The sequence below is a fragment of the Excalfactoria chinensis genome, chromosome 3, assembly GCF_039878825.1.
Source record: "Excalfactoria chinensis isolate bCotChi1 chromosome 3, bCotChi1.hap2, whole genome shotgun sequence".
NCBI classification, from domain to species: Eukaryota; Metazoa; Chordata; class Aves; order Galliformes; family Phasianidae; genus Excalfactoria; species Excalfactoria chinensis.
Genome location: NC_092827.1, coordinates 41482970 through 41503997, shown reverse-complemented (window position 1 = coordinate 41503997; position 21028 = coordinate 41482970). Strand labels below are relative to the sequence as shown.

The window sequence follows — 21028 nt, the reverse complement described above, 5'->3', positions numbered from 1 at the left end:
AGATATACCCAGAAATTGATATAATAACAATGATATGTAGGCACAGTGACACTACTTGCCTATATGAATGTCTGAGCTTGCTCTCCTCAGAAAAAAAAAGGTATGAAACTTTATCCCACCCACGTCTCTTCCCCTAAAACATGAATCCATAGGAAGAATCCAGAAAACTTCAACAGAAACAATCCTACAAGTTTTGTAGGATATAAGATGAGCTGCATAGAAGAGACACTGAACCTGGGGGGGGGGGGAAGGGGAAGAGGGGGAAAGAAAAAAAAGAAATCTGTTTGGAATCCATGCTTCCTTAAACAATAGTATCAATTGGTTTAAAGACATAGCATGCATAAAAAGGAGACTGATGCATTGCTGGTTTTCACAGCATCACCAAGATTGGAAAATATTTCCAAGACCAGGTCCAACCATCCACCTACCACCAATATTTCCATACAAAACTATGTCCCTTAGCTCTACATCTAAATGTTTCTTGAACATCTCCAGGGACAGTGACTTCACCACCTCCCTGGGCAGTCTGTCTATACTTTTGAGAAATGTCCTTATAAATTAATTAGCTTACCAGGAACTCTCATTATTTGCAGAAAGAGAATAACCTGAGTATATATATAAATGCAAGCAACTAGTGGGCCTGCCTGTCTTCAGGGAATATGTACAATTCATGAGTTTTGTGAGAGTATAAAATCTCTTTTATGTATCTTTACCATGCTGTCGACTACATTTTAGTCAGAGACATTTGCTTCCTTGTTATCTTTCTACTTCCAGGTAAGACTGAAACTTAAGTAGCAAGATCTTGTTAAGAACTTTGCAGTTAAAATGTAATCAATCTACTCTAAAAAATAAGTTACCTAATATTGAAGGGAACTGGCTTGTCAAGAGAGTGGTTGCCTTGGAAACAAAGTCAATTGGCAGAAATCTGATCAGCTGAGAAGGGACTCATCAAGAAAATCAACTGACAGACTCTGATGATTTACAGAAGAGAAATAACTTGTCAACTGGTTCGTCTATATCCCTCTCATACAAGGGAGATGATAGCATTCCCTATGAGGAACACTGCTTTCTTGAACGTCCTCTGACTATATTGGCTTCCAAAAAGAACATGAACCAGCACTGCAGCAGTGGTATTTTTCCTCTGCAGAATAACACTGAATTGAAAACAGCATTCATTCAGAAACCGTGTTTATATGTTTGCTTGCTCTTTTTAACTATGATCCTCTGTTAATGGTATTCCAAGAAATAGTACATTTCTAATAACTGCATCCTGAAGGCAAAGAATTAGGCTACCTCTCTCTAAAGATGCTGCTTATGTCAGCAAAGTCTAGCTCACAAATGTAAGAGCCCAACAAAGAAACAGTGCTTGGACTCCTTCCTCATACCGTAGGACCTTATACATCTCAGAAACTGGTTGCCTCTTCCACTTGTAAAACAAAGGAGTCTGGCTACAGGTCTGAGGCTTGGGACACAGCTCTCCACATAGTTAAGCCATTAGCATCGTCTGTGTGGGTAGTTTTGGCCCAAGACAGGTAGTACTCCCCTTGATAAAGGTCTAGACTTGGAGGAGAGATGAGCAGGGGCAGGGACATTCCCAGCTGGTATTTTTTGCATGAGAGGAAAGGGGCTAAAAAAAAAAAAAAAAATCCTTTCCTAGTATTAACATAAATCACATCAGCAGTTGGTCATCAAGCCAGAGACAGAGTCCTCTTTTGCTGTACAGAGGTAGTCCTGGTGCACCAGTCATTGCCTAGCTGCTACTTAAGTGAGGTACACAGCACAACACTAACATACATTAGTGCTTCCCTATAGAACTGTGTCTAAGAAGCATGTTCGAACAGTGAGGTACCAAAGCTCAACTAGAAAGAAAACTGTGATCACCTCTATTTACTTATTTTAACCTGATAGCATTTCTCTTGGACATCACTCTCTCATCACGATGAAGTCCTTGTAACACCTATACATTCTTAAAACTTTGGTAGACAAAACTAAAAGAAATATGGAAATGGAAAAAGAGAGGAGTACAGTAACTGAGGTAATGCAGTAAAGGATGGGGATGAGGGTTAGTGTTCAAAGAGTAGAAATACTCGGGGACGAGCAAGAGTGGTTATGGAAAAGGCTGTAAGCCCCTCACTATCCACATCTGCAAGTGCCAACATCTCATGCATCTCTGCTCCTCTAGAAATTATGAGCCTCTCTTCTTGCACCCATGTAAACCATCTCCTGTAAGACAGAATCTCAACAGAGTCTTGTGAAGGCAGTGAGCTACTACCATACACACAGTACATAGATAGCATGCTCTGGGCAAGTGCTGTAATGGAGTCATACAAAGCTAATACTAGGGGTAGGAAATATTTATTTTTTCCATTTTTAATCAAGGAAATTAAGATGAATTATCAACTTACGTGATCTGGAAGATAACTAGATCCCACAGAGCACTCTTAACTTTGCATTTATAGACATCTTTTGTTGTGAATTCTATATGATTGCATAAGAACAACTCTTAGGGGACAGCAGGTATGTGAAGATTTCAAAAGAACCAAACTGGTTTCCACTGACAAAAACAGAAGGAATTCACATGCAAGGAGTTCCTGGAGACTGATTAACAAAACAGTATTTTCCCTCCCTCTGCTCCATACAAAACGTTGGAAATATTAGTAAATCTCAAACATCAGCAACATTTAGTCTAGAAAAGGTAACTTAGAAGACTGCTTGGAAAGACAAACACCACACAGTCCGCTCAAGGTGCCATCTGCAGAATATACAGTAATACTAAAATTTACAGAACAAGCATTTTACACACATTTCATAAAAATATGAAACAAAATATTGTCTACTCTTTATAGTATATGAAAAGACAACATAAAACTTGTAAGTATGGATGCTCACAGAAAGACCTCATTAAAAGTTATTTCCTGATAACAAGCCCTAGTCTATGTTGTTGCCTCATGAAAGATCTCTTATTACCCACATGCTTTCATTGGCCTCAGTACTAACCTACAGTAGCCAAAACATTGTCTTCAAATATCCAGAAGAAAAACAAACTTTTCTCAAGGCTCTGAAAGTAGAATAGGGAATGAAATAAGATGCTGACTGTTTATAGACTGAGCAAACATACGGTACATGCACTGGGAAGTCTGGCTTGATATAGCTAATTCGAAAACCAAGAAGTAATGAGAAGAACAGATTCAGAGCAATGCTAAGCAGATCCTTGGCAGACCATTCAGGCAAGCCAGAGGTATCAAGAGGGCTATGAAGCACAAAGGGATTCCTGCCAGAATAGATCCCAGCTATCTCCTCCAATAGTGGGTAATCCTGAAACAGTTAGGCCATTTCAGAGAGACTGTTTGACATTTCATTGGCCTATCTGTTCAGAGAGTGATTACATCTACATTATAATTCAGGTTTATTTTTAATGCTAGCAGTATACAGAACAATATACCTTCTACTGATGAGGATAAGTTAAATATTTAAGCAAGTCTACATTTTCCTTTCAACCAAAGATTCCAAATTTCTGTATGGGCTATAAACGAAAAAACTGTAAGGATACGCTGCAAAAGTAATATAAAACCAATAAGTTATTAATAAGAACATCCATGGGTAAGTAAACCAGTTTTCTTCTTTTGAGTGCCTGTCATACCATGTGTGATTTCATAAAAGGAGTCATACTGTGATTACTTCCACAGGCATAAAAAATATGATCTAGAATAGTGTCTCAGTCTTCAAGTCTTCATTCAGCTGGACAACATTACACCGTGAAACTTCAGAAAGATCACACTGCCTAATAAAATATGTACAGAACAACAGAACTTCTTGACAGCCATAGAGAACTCATAGAGAACTCATTTACAGGCATGCAGTTGCTTGCAACGTGATTGAAGACTTAGCTAAAATCAGGAGGGTGAAGGAAGAGCTCTTATCATGCAAACCAACAACATATTTCCCTGGTCAAGTCAGTATTAGAAATAAATAATGCATACATCTGACATAATTTCCTGCTTAGCTGCAGTACATCAACAGAAAAACTGAACACTTTTATCAGATAAGGACCTCAAGACTTCAAAACACAAAAATGTTCCCCCTTTATCCTAGAGGAAGGGCAACTTTTTTAAGGCTTCTAGATGTCAGGAAAAATTGAAGGGCTACAGCTGTAAAAAACATTAAATTAACAGTTGCAAATTTGACTCAAAAGAGATGATACAATTTTCATTGAGTAAACATTAAGAAAACAAGCAATTCAGAAGTCTATGCGTGTGCTGCATCTTTATTTCACACATGGCTCAGAGTCACAATGGCTATGAACAATACTGTCCATCTGTGCTAGAATATTCATTAAATATTCTAAAAGTTGAGGCAGAAATGGCTTAGACATTAAACAGCCCAACACATCTCTCAGAGCTGGTGATATTTATAGGGAAACTAAGTACCAAGTCTTGCAACAAACAACCTAGAGGTTAAGATGCAATACAACATTTTTTCCACTGCAGCGGAAATTACAGCTGCTAAAATTTCACATTTTGAGTTTGAAGCAGTACCACTCAAATCGCTTGGATAGAAGAACAGTAGTCAGGAGGACTAGACCTGAAAATGATACGAAGGAAGCAATGTGGGCAATCAGTATTCCAGCAATAGAGCACCAATTAACAACTGTAGTTCAACTCAAATTTCACACCAGTTGAAATACAATCAGAATTTGACGCCCTGGGAAAAAATAACAATCAATCAAAAAAAAGCCACCACTCAAGCAAAGCAAACAATAACTACAACAAAACAAGGGAACACAGCACCACACACCAAGGCTCTCAGTTTTCCTTGATCAAGACTCACACATACACACACACACAGTACTTGAAGCCTTTTAATAACAGCACGTGTACTCCACAATGGAATCAATCATCCAAACACTGCGAATATTACAGACAAAAAATGGACCAGAAATTCAGCCTGTCTCTCCAGCCATGTATTCTGCCGTAATTCTTGTCTTAACATGAAGATTATATATATATATATACATATATATATACACATATATATATTTTATATATTTATATACATATATAATGCTTCTAAAAAAGTATTTGAAAAACAAACAAAAAAAACCAACCTGAAGAGTAGGAACAATTACATAGGTCCTTAAGAAACTATTCAGATTATACATGTAAAAAACACTGTATGATACGCAAACTTTGTTCATTAAAAAAATTCAATTGATATTTTGAAACTAAGCAACTTGCAGGAATATCTCTTAGTAAAAGAAGGAAAAAAAAAAAAGAAAAAAGAGTATTTTGCTTCATTACTCATTCTGATAGAAAATAATTGCCATGTACCAACTAATATTTGCATTTCCTATTAATCTATTTATCATTACTTAATTATACTATCCAGATATTTTATATTGCCAAAAGCTTTCTGTGTTGTCACTCATTGTTTGAACAGGGAATATGGCTTTCAATTTGTTTTATTTTAAAGAAGGTGATTTATTCCTGACCCATAACACAGTACCTAAAAGACATATACAAAGTGCTACTTCACTGAGCTACTTATGAGAATGTAATCCTACTTAGCTCAACTACCAAACTTTCTATGATGTCACCTCAGGAGACAAACACTGTGGATATAAACACAAGAAAAAAAAACAAGTAATAAATATGCCTCAATGAAAAAAAGGGTAACAACCCGATTTTTAAAGACTACTTTTCTTTTAGTAAACATAAAGGAGACAGTGTATTACTTGCAGACAGATAAAATAAGCTTAATTTATCTAGTTGGTTTAATACTCTAGATCTCCAATCAGTCCTGTTTCTTGGTTACAATTTTCAACTGCATACAAATAATTGAAAAAGTGTACCTGATGATACAAACGTCCTGAAATTATTTCACCACCAGAAAAGACAAAAGAAGAAAAGGAGTGAAAACTGCAACTGAGATTGATCCCATTGATAAGACAAAGATAATAATACAAAGGTAACATAATTTACAAAAGTGCGTTGACAAATGGGCCAACTACACTCTGAGTCATCCTGAAGATGAGCAAATAACAATTCCTCTATAAAAACAATCATGAGCATAGTCCATTACTCACGACAGATCCAGCAATAAGAAGAATACAGCATTCTGTTTATACAGGCTATTAAAGAACTTTGTGTACACGTTAAGTAGTATGATTTACCAGAATAATAGAAGATGATTAAAACCCTTTATCTTCATCTTTCTTATTCTTTAGTCTTTGCATTTTACACCTAATATAAAAGATACTCTTAACAGTATCTATTTGTGGAAGAGTATCTTTAAGCAAGCAGACAACTGAGAGATGAATTATAATCTTAAAAAAATAAATAAATAAAATAAAAGCCTAAATATATTTCAGTCTAAAAAGCATGGCATCTTTATCTACCTATCTTGACTCTTGCATAAGCACCCTTATTCTAAAGAAAATGTCAATCTAAATTCATTATTATTAAAGCCTTACCTAGACTGTGAATTGCCATTCCTTCCTCACTCCTTCCTTCCATGGCACACCACCCTTCCACTCTGGCAACTCAATTTCAATTAGTAATAAGGACTCCCGAGACCTAGGTTTCCCAAATCTGCAGACTAACAACTTTAACCTGCATTTAAGGACCAGAGTGGAAAGACTCCTTTTGTACTAGGCAGCGAAAACAAGCCTAAACTCTGCTCCTACATGACTGAATATCACATATAACTGCTGCTTGATGCTCTTTTCTTCAGCAATCTATACAATTTCTGTTCTGAAAAAAAGAACTCTTCATTTCCAATTTTCTCTCAACATCTTCTAAAGCTATGTAAAAACAGATACCTTCTTGAAGGAGGAAGCATTACTCTTTCTTTGTCAAACACTTGAGAAATTCCTGTGAAAGTTTTTGCACCACTTTATTATTTCCCTCTTAAATGGTCTTAACAGCCAGTAGAACTGAAGCACAACTAGAAAAAAGATTATTTAGCAGTAGAATAGTTTCCTGTTTCCACGTCTTCATAAGAACACTAAGTTGAGGACAAACATAATGAGAAAAGACAAATCCTGAAGGAAGTCTGGATAATCTGCAGCAATATCAGCTAAACTATACAACACGCTGATATTCATATGATGTCATTAATGCCAAAAATTCAAACAGAACAAAACAGATTTCTTTCCTGAAAGAAGCATCCATTCTATCTCCTCTGTAGAATTCCTATTCCTTGAGGAGAAAAGGAAAGAATATTTGGAAGCCAGTTCAAGCTATCAAGTAGAATTTATTTCCAGTATTAATTTATCTACAATGTTTTCTGTTTTTAGGTTTTTGGGTGGTACTAAAGCTCACAAGAATTCTAAAAAGCACAGAAAAGAGAAACTAATTGCGCGGAAGTTGTTGAATACATCAGGACTATGTCAAACTAAGGGCATTTACTAATAAAAAATAAGGCATGCTACATCTTCCTTACAACACCTTACATTTGTAGATGTTTAATAGAAATCTTTAGTGAATAGAAGCACAGATCAGGCCACTTGGAATAAACTGTTTGCCACCAAGCTCTTCCTTGCTGAAGGCATCTATGTTTTTAAGGAGCCATGAAATGTCATCTGAGCTTTCAGAATATTGAGAAATTGGAGGAGGAGGAAAAAAATATTCATCTTTTCTCAGTAGGGAAACGGTTGCTCTTCATCAGCAAATCTGCCATCACCAGTTACACTTTTGCTGAAATAAATGAATGTAGAATGCATTTTGTAAGTTTCATCTCTATAGCAATCACAATAGATGGCAAGACACAATACCTGGATGAAGATATAAACAAAACTCAGCTTCCTTATGATTGTCAGAAGTTCCTCCTTCCTTGCTTTCCTGAAGCAAAGTGTCAAAATGTTCAAATCTGCTTAAATTAATACACCTTTTCTATTATAACTAGATGGTTATTTGAGAAACAGAATTGCAAACCAAATGGCAAATAACTCTTCCCTAAGAAATCTTGGGGTTTCTCATTTGTCATTGTTGTTTGTTTAAAGCCTCTTTATAAAGCTGCAGTGACTTCATTAGCGCTGCTGCTTCTTTCCACCAGCCCTTGGGACAAAATAATTTGAGATGGAAAGTGAACAATCCTTTTGCTTGAACAAAAGACTTCCTGCTTGTTCCCTTTGAAATAAGTGTAATAGCACTAATAAATGGGATCTGTCATACTATTTTTGCATGCTTTACAGTTTCATTATTAACAGAAAAACAACTATTAGAAAAATTACTCTGGTACATATATAGGAAAAGGAGGCAAAGGCTAATGAGGAGTCTCAGACACCTTTTCCTGCATTTCCTCATGCTTAATTCCTGCAGGGCTTTGTAAATCAGTAGGTTATAGAATTGAGGCTTGCACAACTGCTTAATACGACGGATGACAGGACTAATAAAGTTTCCACATTTCTGCAAGTTCAGTCTGCTCCTGAATATAACGTGCAGTATATCATTTAACTTTGTACAAGATGGTTTAACTATGTATGACACAGAAGTAGCTGCGATCTTATCACAGCCATCACCTAGTAGAACATTCTATTGAGAAAGAACACCAAAACCCCATTGCAATGATCCCTCTATGGTAATGCAACCTTGCATATACAATTCCTATCCAGAAGAAACTCAAGGAAATATACTGAGGGACAGATTTGCAATACCTTTCAACTGCCTTGCCAGATGAAGAATGATATCTCTGAACTGAGAAAAGGATATAAATCAAAGCCTGCCTGGCTCATGTAGTATCACGTGAGTACTGAACTTATGCATTTACTGGCATAAGTCTTAGTAATTACTTCAAATGTATGAAAACAGCTGAGATTACCTTAAGTCACTCCATCGTAGAACGGCACGAACTGCTTGGGCTGATACATTTGGGAAAACAGCCTGAGGGACATTTGTACTTTACTAAAGGAAAAGCACCTGGTATTATTTTCACGCACACTATAGTATTGCAGGTATGTCCAGTATTCAAAACCACATGAGCTCCTAAATATTCTTAGCGACCTCCAGCACAGGGGTATAAACCACACAGGCAGATCGCTTAGGCTGCATTGGCAAAAATAATCTCCTCAAGTACAGACAGCGTGCACAACACAAAGCATTCCAAAACACAGACCTTGTGTTCAACACAAAAAAGAGGGAAGAATGTTACGATATTTTTCTGTTCTGAAGAAGGGAGATTTGGAAAAATTTTAGAACAATATTAGAAAATATTTTTCTGTACTTGATATCTATCTAATCAAAGCAATGTGTTAGATTTGACTACCTTTAGTATTATTCTCCCTGTCATGTTTGAACACAACACATGACAAGCTAGAAGCATTTGAAGTCCACTTGTTATGGTTAGAATCATTGGTATCCTAACTATAAGAGCCAGTACATAATAAGTCATAAAGAAACTAAGCAAGTGGAGATTATGAAAGATGAACATTGATAACCTGTCCTTCAAATGTGCATAAGGATATTTGAAGAACTGAAAACACAGCATTTTCCCCTTTCTATTTTTCCTGTGTTCTCAAAATTCTCTCACACCAAGAATCCGAACTGAAAACATCCATAAGATGTTGCAATGAGCAAACTTGTCAGCAACAAGCCTTTTTTTATCAATTCACAAAAATATTTCAAAACAGAAGTCAATAATTCTCTGAAACTATTAGCAAAGTAAGAAAAAAATCACAACATTCTGTGTTTCAAACTACTGGAAAACTCAGTGACTACGGCACACAATGCCATATAAAGGGGATAATTGGGAAAAGCATAAGTAGCAAAAAACACAAACCAAAAACATGTGGAGCTCTCACAAGCAGGTATTTTATGAACAGATAGCAGAAACGCACAGTAAGCTCTAAATAACCTATTTTAGCAGACCTTCGAGATTTAAAATTAAAACTCAGAAGAAAGGGCATTCTCTCTAGTTAGTAAAAGCAGCAAATGACCTTTTCTTATTAGAGACGTTTGGACACCATTAAGTAACTATCCGTTTCAACTGCTGTACCAAATTACTTCACGCCACAGCTTTACTAAGTAGAAGTCAAATTACAGTAACTCATGTAGTGTGATAATTCATACAGTCTTTAGCTAGAAAGTCCTTAGGGTCACCGATTTTAATGGGAGAAAATGATTTCACACCAAAGCTTTCTTTGAGTTTTACATATATTCACTCACATTTTTTACATCTCAGAGCTTTCATCCTTCTCCTTCCCTTATAATCGTGAAACCTTTTGTTTCCTCCTTCTTGTCTCAAGTCTTTTAGAATCATTTATTTTTTTTTTCTATTTTGCTTTCAGTTTAATATAAAAGAAGAACATTAGATAGCTCTGCTATGTATCAGTTCCTATAACATCTTCAGCAGGCAACACATTCTGAAGTACTCAATATCATCACCACGTAAATTAATGAACAGCTTTTTATTTTATAACTTTAAGAAAATTCTCCTTGATATAGAGAAGAAGTGTCAGAAAATCCAGAAAAATTATTTCTTCATAAACCTAATAATGAGTTAGAAAGAAGATATTCACTGGCAAATATTTATTTTTAATAGTGACCAGTTGTTTATGGAATGTGTTACAAAGTTTAAGTGTTATTTATTCTTTACTTTAGAGACTGTTAGATCTGTCAATATTATTCACAGCTGTCTGCCCAGCTACTAATGCAGCAACTGATACATCTACTGATCACAGAGCGTAACGTTCCTCCCTGTGCAATAGTTCAGATCTGAATTAAAGAGAGAAAAAAAAATGACTTCTGGATATAATCTAGGTTCAATAAAATGAGACTTAGTACGTGTAAATCTCATTAATCTGTTACTGCTGCTTAATCACAAAACACTAAAAAAAAATTCAAAGCCCACAAAAAATAAAAATCTGCCTGCATTTCCAATGGATTTGAGCTAATTTTTGTGTATGAACTTATATCCTCAATACCAGAACTAAAATCTTACCTCTACTCATCAGCAGAGATGAGGCAAGAAAAGAACATGTCGTACGTTAAATCAACAGGCTTGAACTAGGAAAAAAATAAACTTGAGTATTCTATATGTGATTACTACAATACTTTGTTTTGAGATGATGAAAATAAATAAATAAATACAGTTTTGAACACAAAGCAACTCCTTATCTACAATTTTCAGACAAATTATTCTTTTGACTATAGAGACTTAAGAATATTTTGTCTAGTAATGCAAACAAAGTTTTGTTTTAATGTTTCAGTGCTACCTTAAAATTCTATCAATTCTCAACCTTTTGATACTCACACAATAGAGTGACTAGAAAGAAAGGTTGTGTGGAAATTGCACAATACCGTACTCAAACAATACTGACCTTTCACCTGTTAGTTGAAATAAAAGTCTTCCTGCTGTGCCTTTTAGAACATCTTCCCTTTCCGGTTTAGCACTATGCTCATTACAAATTAATTGCTCGCTTTTGTCATTAAATGCTGTGTATGCCCTTTGCTCTGTTAAGCAGTTATCATTAGTTCTGTGAAGACTACTCATCATAGCTGGTTCTTCACAATCAACCTTCTCTTCATCTGAAACAGACAAAGAGAATATATTTTGTAGGAGTGTTCTTACACAATAAATACACAGGAGGGAGCTCAAAATGAACTACTTGTTTCTTATTGTATAGTATCAAAATTTTCTTGCATCAGCTTGAAAAGTGAGAGCACTTGAGATTATGTTCAGCAAAGCATTCAAAGTATTTTTAAGAACATCAATCCTTTAAGGTTTAACTTTATTTTTAGTTTGTTTTCAATCTTTCAACTTTTTTATTTCCCCCTTGCAGACAGGAAGATTGTACCTCGTAAAAGAAGTGATTATTTTTCAAGATCTGAATATTATGAAGGCAAGCAATAGGTAACTGGCATTCTTGTACCTCAGTATCTACCCATTACGGAAAGAACCTGAAGAAATCAAAAGCTACACAAACATTCACAGGACACCAAAATGGCGAGAAGAGGCAATAAGAGCTAATATCTACATTAGGTTCTCAGCTTCTTTAATTAGTAGCATCAATATATCAGGGCTAATGGATTCTTGTAAAAGATATATGCAGTAACACAGTAAAATTTAGTACTTTTGTATAGGACTTATTTTGCAGTAAGATTAAAAAAGTGATATTCAATTTATCATATAAAGTAACAATCCCAGGCAATGGAAGAATTGCCATTTTTGTAAAGAAGTCTTCATTAAAGACAGAGTTCTAGCACATTCCATAAGGAGTTAGCGTGCAGGAAATCAAGATCACAAAAGTAATTTTCTTGCAGATGGAAAATGACTGAAGCAACATGTTTAGTGACCTTTATTAAGTCTCCACTAATGAAACTTAACACAAAATATGATGTAGCTGGAGACCTGTCAAGACTTATTACTCCTATTTACTCTTCCTTTTATGCTCAAGAATCCATCAAAGAATCTCCTTAGAAGATGCCATCTCATTATCTCCTTAAATATTTCAGCATTTACTGATCATTTAACCCACTGAAGAAAACTTTCAGAAAAAAACCTCCATTACTTAAAGACCCATAGGAAAAAAAAGGCACCTCAGAATCTTCCAACTTATACCAGCTTTCATTTCTGAAAATAATTTTTGGAAATCATATTTTCAGGACTGGCTTTAAGCCATTCAGTATTTTTAAAATTTACTTTGAAAGGACAGGACGGCTCTTTAATATGATAATTAATACTATATCAAACCACATCATGCAGTTATAGTTGTAGGAAGTAAGATTCTTACGGTGATCCAGTGGAGCCATTCTAGCAGGAAAGGCATCTCCCTGAGAAGTTCTTCGAAATAACTGTGCCCGAGCATTGCTGACTTTCCTAATCTCTGCAGCATCCACAGCAGGCTTTGGAAGGGAAACAGAAGAATCTTCATCTTCAGATGAAATGACTAGTACTGGCTTCTGTCATAAAGATAAAAGAAATTTTTATGAAAAAAAAAAAAAAAAAAAAAAAAAAAAAAAAAAAAAGAACAAAATTTATGCAAAGAGATATATTCAGAATAGAATAGCAAGAGTTACATAGGTTTACTCATGAAGAAAGCACATCCAAAATCTAAAGATAACATTTCACGCTGAACAAGCCAGAGCACTTCTACTAATATCACCCCAGAAAGCCATTTAAAAGCAATCAGGAGTGCAAAAAACAAAGAGAAACTAGCCAGCTAACCGACTCTGTGCAGTAGAGTAACTGAAACTTGAAATTCTTTCCCTCAGAAATACTCATTTAACATTACCTGCAGTGTGTGATTCTAGAGACAAATCCCTTCTTTTTGATTTCAAGACCTAAAGTAGCATTTCCAAAACACTTCAAACATGTTCCTATCACATGTACTACTTCCTACCACACTGTGACAAGTCATGCAGATCCAGAAACATGCAAGTTCTCATTTTATTCACATCAGTATCTTGCATATTAGAGTATACAACCAACACTCCAAGCATCTGAACATTTTTTCATGCCTTACATAAATATATTACCATCCAATACCTGGGTTCTCTGCCTTTTTTCTTTCTTTCTTTCTTTCCTTCTTTCTTTTTTTCCGCCTTTTCTTTTTTTTTTTTTTTGTTTTGTTTTGTTTTTTTTTTTGGGGGGGGGGTTTGTTGTTTTTTTTTTTTGTTTGTTTTTCCTCCTAATAAAGAATCCATGTGAAAGTTTTCAGTTCAACCCTCTGGCGCTTAAATGAAGAGAGCCCAAGAGGTGAGACCCCACCGCCAACAGTAACTGCAATTACAAGCTCTACATTTACGATGTGTGAAAAAGATAGCTTAGCTACTAATAAGACCAATACAAAAGCCTTCCTTTTCTCCACCCACTCACACACAAGCTAAACAAAAATTTAATACCAGCACTTAAATTCAAATTTAAATACATTCCTTTTTATACGTAGGTATGGTATTTTTAATCTTATTGATGTAAACACTCTATTACTTTATAAAATTGCTAAGATACATTTCACGGAAATCGTTGAGGGTTTTTTTCCTACTAACACAAGAAATACCACATTTAGTATACTACCTAAGAAATGATATATGCAGCAAGCATACTTTAGTGTCTTAGCACACTTCCTTCTCCTGGACGTGAAACAAATGACTGGGACAATATTATATTTAAAGACTAAAAAAAGAAGACTTACAGAGAAGATTCACTTATAAATGAAAATAATTCAAAATTTTCATGGAGGGAAAAAAAGTGGTTTTTACATGTACCTCTACCCAATTTTTAAATAAATGATAATCAATTACAGATCTATATAGATTTCAGATGTGTATAGATTAAAAGATCAGTTACAGATGTGTAAGTCAAATACAAAATACCACCCATTAATTGACTTTCAAGTTACTGATGATAGAATCATGGTTGTGGCTGGAGTGGACCTCCAGAGGCCATCTGGTCCAAGCCCTTCCTTAAGCATGACCACCTAGACTAACATCACCCAGTACCTTGTACATAAGATTCTTCTGAATCTTATCAAGCAGGAGACTCTGCTGCCTCTCTGGGCAATCTCTGCCAGTGCTCTGTCACCTGCCCAGTACAGAAGTGCTTTCTGATGTTCAGAGGAATCCTTCTGTGCTTCAGTTTGCGCCCGCTGCTTCCTGTCCTAGCATCACTGGTACTGAGCATGGCTGAAAAGAGCCTGGCTCTGTCCACTTTGCACCCTCCCCTTCAGGTATTTCTATACATTGATGGAAGCCCACTGAGCCTTATCTACTCTACATCGAACTGTTCCATCTCTCAGCCTTTAGGGTGCTTCAGTCCCTTCATTATATCTGTGGGCTTAACTGGACCAACTCTCCAGATGCTCTGTATCACTGGGTCCGGCCTAGAACTGGACCCAGCACTTCAGGTGCACCCTTGCTAGTGCTAAACAGAGAGGAACAATTATCTCCCTCAATCTGCCAGCAACATCCTTCTTAAAGCAGATCAGAATACCACTCAGCAAGGGCACATTCCTGACTAATACTGATGCTTATGACCTTTTGTACTTTAGTAATCTTAAATGAGAAAGCTGACAAAGCTTCCATCTTCTGATTCTTGTTAATGCCACTTACAATTTTGATGCAATACAGCAATATTTATATAGTTGACATTACTTCCAGCCTCATTTTTTTTAAAAAAATGACAAAGCTGACTTTATAAGTCTCAGATTAATATTATGACAGGCTTCTTTTTCTCTCCAACCCATTTCAACGATATCAATTTCCAGAATTACATTGCACTGCATAAATTCCGGCTTATTTTTATGTCAGCATTGCAAAGAGTTACATCCAGAGTACTCACATTATCCAATGGGCTAAGACGAATACCAGAAGCAGGTCTTGATTCAGCCAAATCAAAACTGGAAGCATGAAGACTAGGATAAAGAAATTAATCATAAATGAATAAAGCAGATGCATGCTTGACACAGTACAGTTTATTTATACACATCTATAACAGTTCTCTAATATGAGCCTAACCTCATGCACAAACACGACCGTGGTTAGCACCCAAGCTATCTGACATGAGCTGCAGAACACTGCAGGGCAAAAAACTCAGGCTTGTACAGGCATGAGCACACTCCTTGCTGTAGCACATACAAAACAAGCATGGATGCCAGCCTGAGCTATCTTATTACCTGATCATCAGTGAACAGCCAAGACATTCTCAGGTTCTTGTCTTCTGTAAGGACATACTACGTAACATGAAACATAAGACATGTAGAGTGTCTGAAAACAGTATGGCCACTGACTGACTTGTACCACAATTCATATATTGTTTAGCATCCTTTCTGGCACGCCTCAAACTTAACAATACAAATAGAGCTGATATGCCCTCCCTATAGCCATTAAATAATTGTCATAAAAGGAGGGCTAAAAAATGACCAAGGAAACAGATTTTAAAAAAAAGAGAGAGAGAGGGAGGGAGAGAGAGAGAGAAAATATCAAAGATTCCAGAGCCCAATGCACAAGAGTTTTTTTCTTTTGTAACAAGACCTACTGCATTCTGCAAATCATGTTAAGTAGTAAAGTCATACACAGATAAGAAAGAAATGCTTAAGTACTAAAAACTCTGTTTAAAGGTAAGCATTATTTAATTTCAAGGGCTACAATTTTGTATTTAAGGGATCTGAGAAAGTGCTGAAACAAACAGTTTATGACAAAATTAACACGCTTCCTCAGTTTCTAGAGAAAATACACTTTTAATTTTTAAAATATTGTCTTAAAAAGAAAGGTGTGCTACAGACCATGGTTTTTTCATACTATTCTCTGCATACAAAGCTAGTGTAATGACTGCTTCTGGTAGTTCTAATCCACAGCAACGTCTGGGGCACACAGATTAACACCAACAGTAAGCATCATTAGAAGAAGGCAAAGGATGCGATTAGGAGTACAGATTAACACAGGAGAAGAATCACCAGAAACATAATTACAGATTCAAAATGTGCTGCTAAAGGATGTTTGAAAAATCTTAAAGTCGCAGTACCTAAAAACCGAAGGAGGTCTACTTTGAGGAGCTCGTGAAGATTCAGATCCAAAAAGTTTCCTCTGGACCTCTGCAGGTGTAGATGGCCTCTGAGTTCTTAGTGTTCGTAGAACACTTCTGGCTTCATTTATAACCTCAGAACTGGTCTTCTGCTTCGACACTGGAAGTCTGTAGAATGGCTCTGGCTTTTCCATGTTCCCATTCTTTGAAGCTTGCCTTCCTCTGTAAAGTAACGTACACGAAGAACACAGAACAATATGTAAAGGCAGAGAATGCAATGAAACTTTTAAGTTACAAAATATTAATATATTAATATTTCTTCTTCCTTAAGGTATTACAAAAAAAAAAAATAAATAATAATAAGGTCTCAGACAATAACAAAGTGGTGGAAAATGAGCAGTTCCTGATACAATGTTTCTCTCCTAAATTCTCAGTTTTGTAGGAAAACGCAGAAGCAGAGCAGAAAACATCTGACATGGAGAAACTTTATTTTTCCAATGGGAACTAAAAACTGCCATGTTAGTACCATAGCATTTTCTTGGCAAAACACTGTATTCCCAAAAAAAACAGAACATTTGTTTCTCAACACCTGCACCAGCACTTCATCACCTTTGCAGTAAAGATGACTCTCCCTACCACTAACCTAAATCTCCCCTCTCTTAGTTGAAAACCATCCCCTCTTGTCCTACTACTATCTACCTGCTTAAAACATCAGTCCCCCTCCAGCTTATAAGCTTCCCTCAAGTACCAGAAAGGAACCATGGAGAAAAAGCCCTATTTCTTCAGTTTCTTTCTGTAGTTTATTTCTTCCTATTCCACAGTTTTAAGTTTCCAGCTGCCTCTTCTGTTCTTTCTTTCAGGGCCTGTATATGCTGGAAGCCTCTTTAATTATTACACAATACAACCCCCTCAGGTTAACTGCACAAGGTCAAACTGGATAGTAAGGAGTAGTGCACAAATGTCTTTCACTTCAGTGTGCAGAACAGCAAAATACAGTTACAGATCAAGAGCCTGAGCCTGTCAGTGCTTTTAATCTTCCTTATTACAATTAATACATTATTTTTCCTCACTGTAGCTGAATTTAGTTATGATCCATACTCTTCCTTCTATCATGATTCAAGAGCAGTAAGTACAGAATTCCAGCGTGGAATTGTGTTTGGAACAATTATACAGCTATTTCTCACTGACCAGGGAAGGTAGACCACCATTCCCCATTCTCCCAGCTGCTTACAAGTCAAGATTTTGAACTACAAGTTGAAGGTCTTATGTATAAGACATAAGGGCAATGAGAACCATGTTGAACGGAAACAATACTAAATTGTATTCAGCGTGACTTTACAAATCAGAAATGTGAAGTAATTCACATTTTTTCTTTTCTGGTCCATGCATTTCCAGATGTCTTGCTAAATTTTAAGATATTACATGCAATCTCTAAAGGGCGCTATATTCTCCAGCTCTTGAAGCCTCAGAGCTTTGACACTGGAATGCCATAGAATCATAGTGGTTGGAAAAGATCCCAGATCATCAAGGTCAACTGTAAATCATCATTATCATGTCCACTAAAATGTGTATTATACTGCATTTACACCCATGTTTTCCATAGTTGTATTAAGAAGCCACCTGAGAGATATGATACATTACTGTGGATCAGTACCATCTCTGATACAACTACCTTCAGCTGTTAATGCTATCATCAACTGCAAATCATCTATCCTAGAAATACATTCATTTGCAAGTTGCAGACTTCTGTATAGTAATTTTCTATTTGTCTTCACTTCTTATCTACTTCGTTTTAACTGGTAAGAGAACTTTTCAACCATACACTTAATTAGTAAGTTCTACCATTTGGCCACTGTTTGGATCACACTTCCAACTTATTAAGAGTTAAGTTTTAATAATTAATATTGCAAAGGGTACCTATGATTTATTTTGAACACCTGACTGAACTCACACTGCTCCTCTGGTGTATCACATTTCCCTGCTGCTGCTGTATGAGTGGCAGCAGGCACCGAGCAAGAAGGAGAGTAAGTGGGCTTGAGAGCTTCATGGGGAGAGGGAAGCCATGAGCACAACTTAAGCTTAGCACCGGTCCTATGACAGCATTAATTCTTCCTAATTTTGGCATTCAGTACCATTATGCACATTCAGAATTGTACTGATAGGATATAAATGTATTACTAATTGGTATCCCATAATTATTAGCCAGAAAATGTAATAAAGCACAGGGAAACAAGTAAGCAATGTCATAAAATAGAAGTAAATGTACATGATAAGATAAGAAAGGTTATTATCTCTTGCAAGCAATTAAGAACCATGGAAATTCTTTATCTGAATTTGGCTGCCATGCCAACACGGTGTGCCATCACAGACAGTACAACCACCGTCTCTTTCTCAAAAGGCTGACAGAAAGATTTATATTCCCTATTTTATCATGCCTAAGGCTGAAACATTTAAGTATCAAGCAGCTGCCCTGCTGCAGCAGTGCTCTGGGATGAAGTACTGAGCAAGTACCTAAGCCAGTTATATTGTGCCAGTTCCCTTCTGAGAAAAATACAAATCAATGCAAGGAGTAGAGAGTAGTAACCTGTAAGCACCAGCTGCCTAGACTGCCACCTAGTTTTATCCCTGTTTGTTTTGTTGTTGTTTTTTTCCTTTGGTTTCTTTTAATGAGACTATTTCTATTTGTTCTGTGCCTCTTTCTGAAAATGCACCAACATTCGCATTTTGTTCACCAGTTCAGCAGGGACACATAAAGGCAATGCTGCAGACTCAAGGTCAGCATAACTGATACGTGGCAGATCTTGTCCCTGCTGCTGTCACCATTTTCCAGGTAGCCTTTAACTAGCACAGGTGATGCTCCTCTCTGTCTCTCATCAGCCTCCGAAAAGCTGTAGTCGGTCTCTCCCCTTTTCCTTTCACTTTCTTCCTCCAGAGGAAGGAACTTTACTGCACAGAAAATCTTTACTGCACAGAAAGATTTAAAGCAGCAGACAACAGCACAGAATCAGAGAGCCCCAGTTCAACAGAGTATAGTTCAGAGAACACCAGATCAGACCCAGCTATCACTAGCAGTGATACAGTTGCACCCTCACAGCGCTCACTCTGGGTCAATCAGCAAAGCCTGGCTGAGTGCACCAGGACAGCAGTCAGTGTGGTGCTACGTATAACTCAGACCTCAGAAACAGGAACATTTAATCACTAAAGTACTCACAGAGCTCTCAGCACTCACTAAGCACAGCATTGTCTTAGAGCAGTACCAGCTTCAGGCTTAAAAAAAGCACCAAATCACCACAGCAAATAACCTTCAGTAGACACCAACCTGATCTGGAAGACCACAAGCAGCTCCGAAGCCCAATAAACAACCACGGTGGATAAAAATGAGATACTGCAATGGGCTTTGCCCCACCACTTACCGACAGCACTTGCTGCCTCACCGCACCAGCGAGGAGAAAGCCTGTGCTTTAAGCCATAAGAGCTCTCATGGGTGATGACTGAACCCAGAGCCCCTGTGTCAAATCAGCCTGTGGGCTAGTTAGAGCCCAGATGGGGTTAAGAAGAGTGAGCTATGAGGGAGGATTATTAGACGGTTTAAAAGTAACCATTACCGATTTATTACTAGGATTACTACAACAGCAAACAGCGGTTCACAACCGACAGACTGTCAGCTCAGAGAAATTCTCAAGAAGTCGTTACCAAGAGAAAAAAAAAGAAAGACGAGCGAACCCTTTGCACTCCCCAGAGCTTGGCCCGGTGAGGTACCCAACCTGGGAGCGAGACTCTCCTTCCTAAACCCCTTCGGCAGCGTCCCCTTGCCCCGGGCCGAGCAGCACGGCCCAGCGGAGGGGGGCGGCCGCCGCCGGCAACGAGCGCTGCCCCGCCGGCTCCCCTCCCGTTCTCCGGCTGTTCCCATGGCAACCGCACACATCATGGCCGCCGAACCGCGGGCAGCGTGCCGGTGGCGGACGGGCCCCTCACTCACCACAAGCAGGGAACGGCGGCACCCGCTACGGTCCTGGCGCCCCACTCGCTCCCCTCAGCGCACCTGCGGGGATAGCGGGGAGACGCCGCGGGTGCCCAGACGCCGGGACGCTTGCGCGGGCGCATGCGCGGCACGCCGCGGTGGGGTGAGGCGTGCGGGGTCGGCAGTGTGGCGGCGCGGCGTTGGATGTGGCGGTTCCGCGGCCCGGGTAGTGTGATCACGGCCCGTATCAGATCTGCAGACGTGTAACAGCAACAAAGACAGCCCTGTTACAGCAAGCGTGTTGTTTGTGACTGACAAGAACGGCTTGTTTTAGGTAGTGCCCAGCAACTGCACAACGGGCACCAACAGGAACACAGGAATTTCCATACAGACACGAGGAAAAACTTGTGCACTGTGAAGAAGACAGAGCATTGGGGCAGGCTGCCCAGAGAGGTTGCGGAGTCTCATTCTTGTTCAAGACCCACCTGGACACCTTCCTTTGCTACCTATTTTAGCAGAGGGTTGGGCTGGGTGATCTCCAGAGGACCCATCCAACCTCTATGATTCTGTGACTCTTCTTTATCTTGCCCTCATTTTGAATTGATGTACTGC

General features: G+C 37.8%; 1 protein-coding gene across 2 annotated transcripts in view; it reads right to left on the bottom strand.

Annotated features, from left to right (window-relative positions):
• The window catches only part of ARMC2 (armadillo repeat containing 2), a 62006-nt gene extending 41435 nt beyond the window's left edge, over positions 1–20571 (bottom strand). Inside the window, exons 1-5 of one of the 2 annotated variants that reach the window (XM_072330944.1) lie at positions 20435–20571; positions 16456–16677; positions 15274–15346; positions 12728–12896; positions 11315–11522 (exon numbers count right to left, since the gene is read on the bottom strand). In XM_072330944.1, coding sequence (XP_072187045.1) covers positions 11315–11522; positions 12728–12896; positions 15274–15346; positions 16456–16649 — 644 coding nt within the window. In that variant the 5' untranslated portion in view covers positions 16650–16677; positions 20435–20571. The remainder of the gene's footprint in view (positions 1–11314; positions 11523–12727; positions 12897–15273; positions 15347–16455; positions 16678–20434) is intronic. The other variant, XM_072330945.1, reaches the window with a different exon arrangement.
• Between the last annotated feature and the right edge of the window lie 457 nt (positions 20572–21028).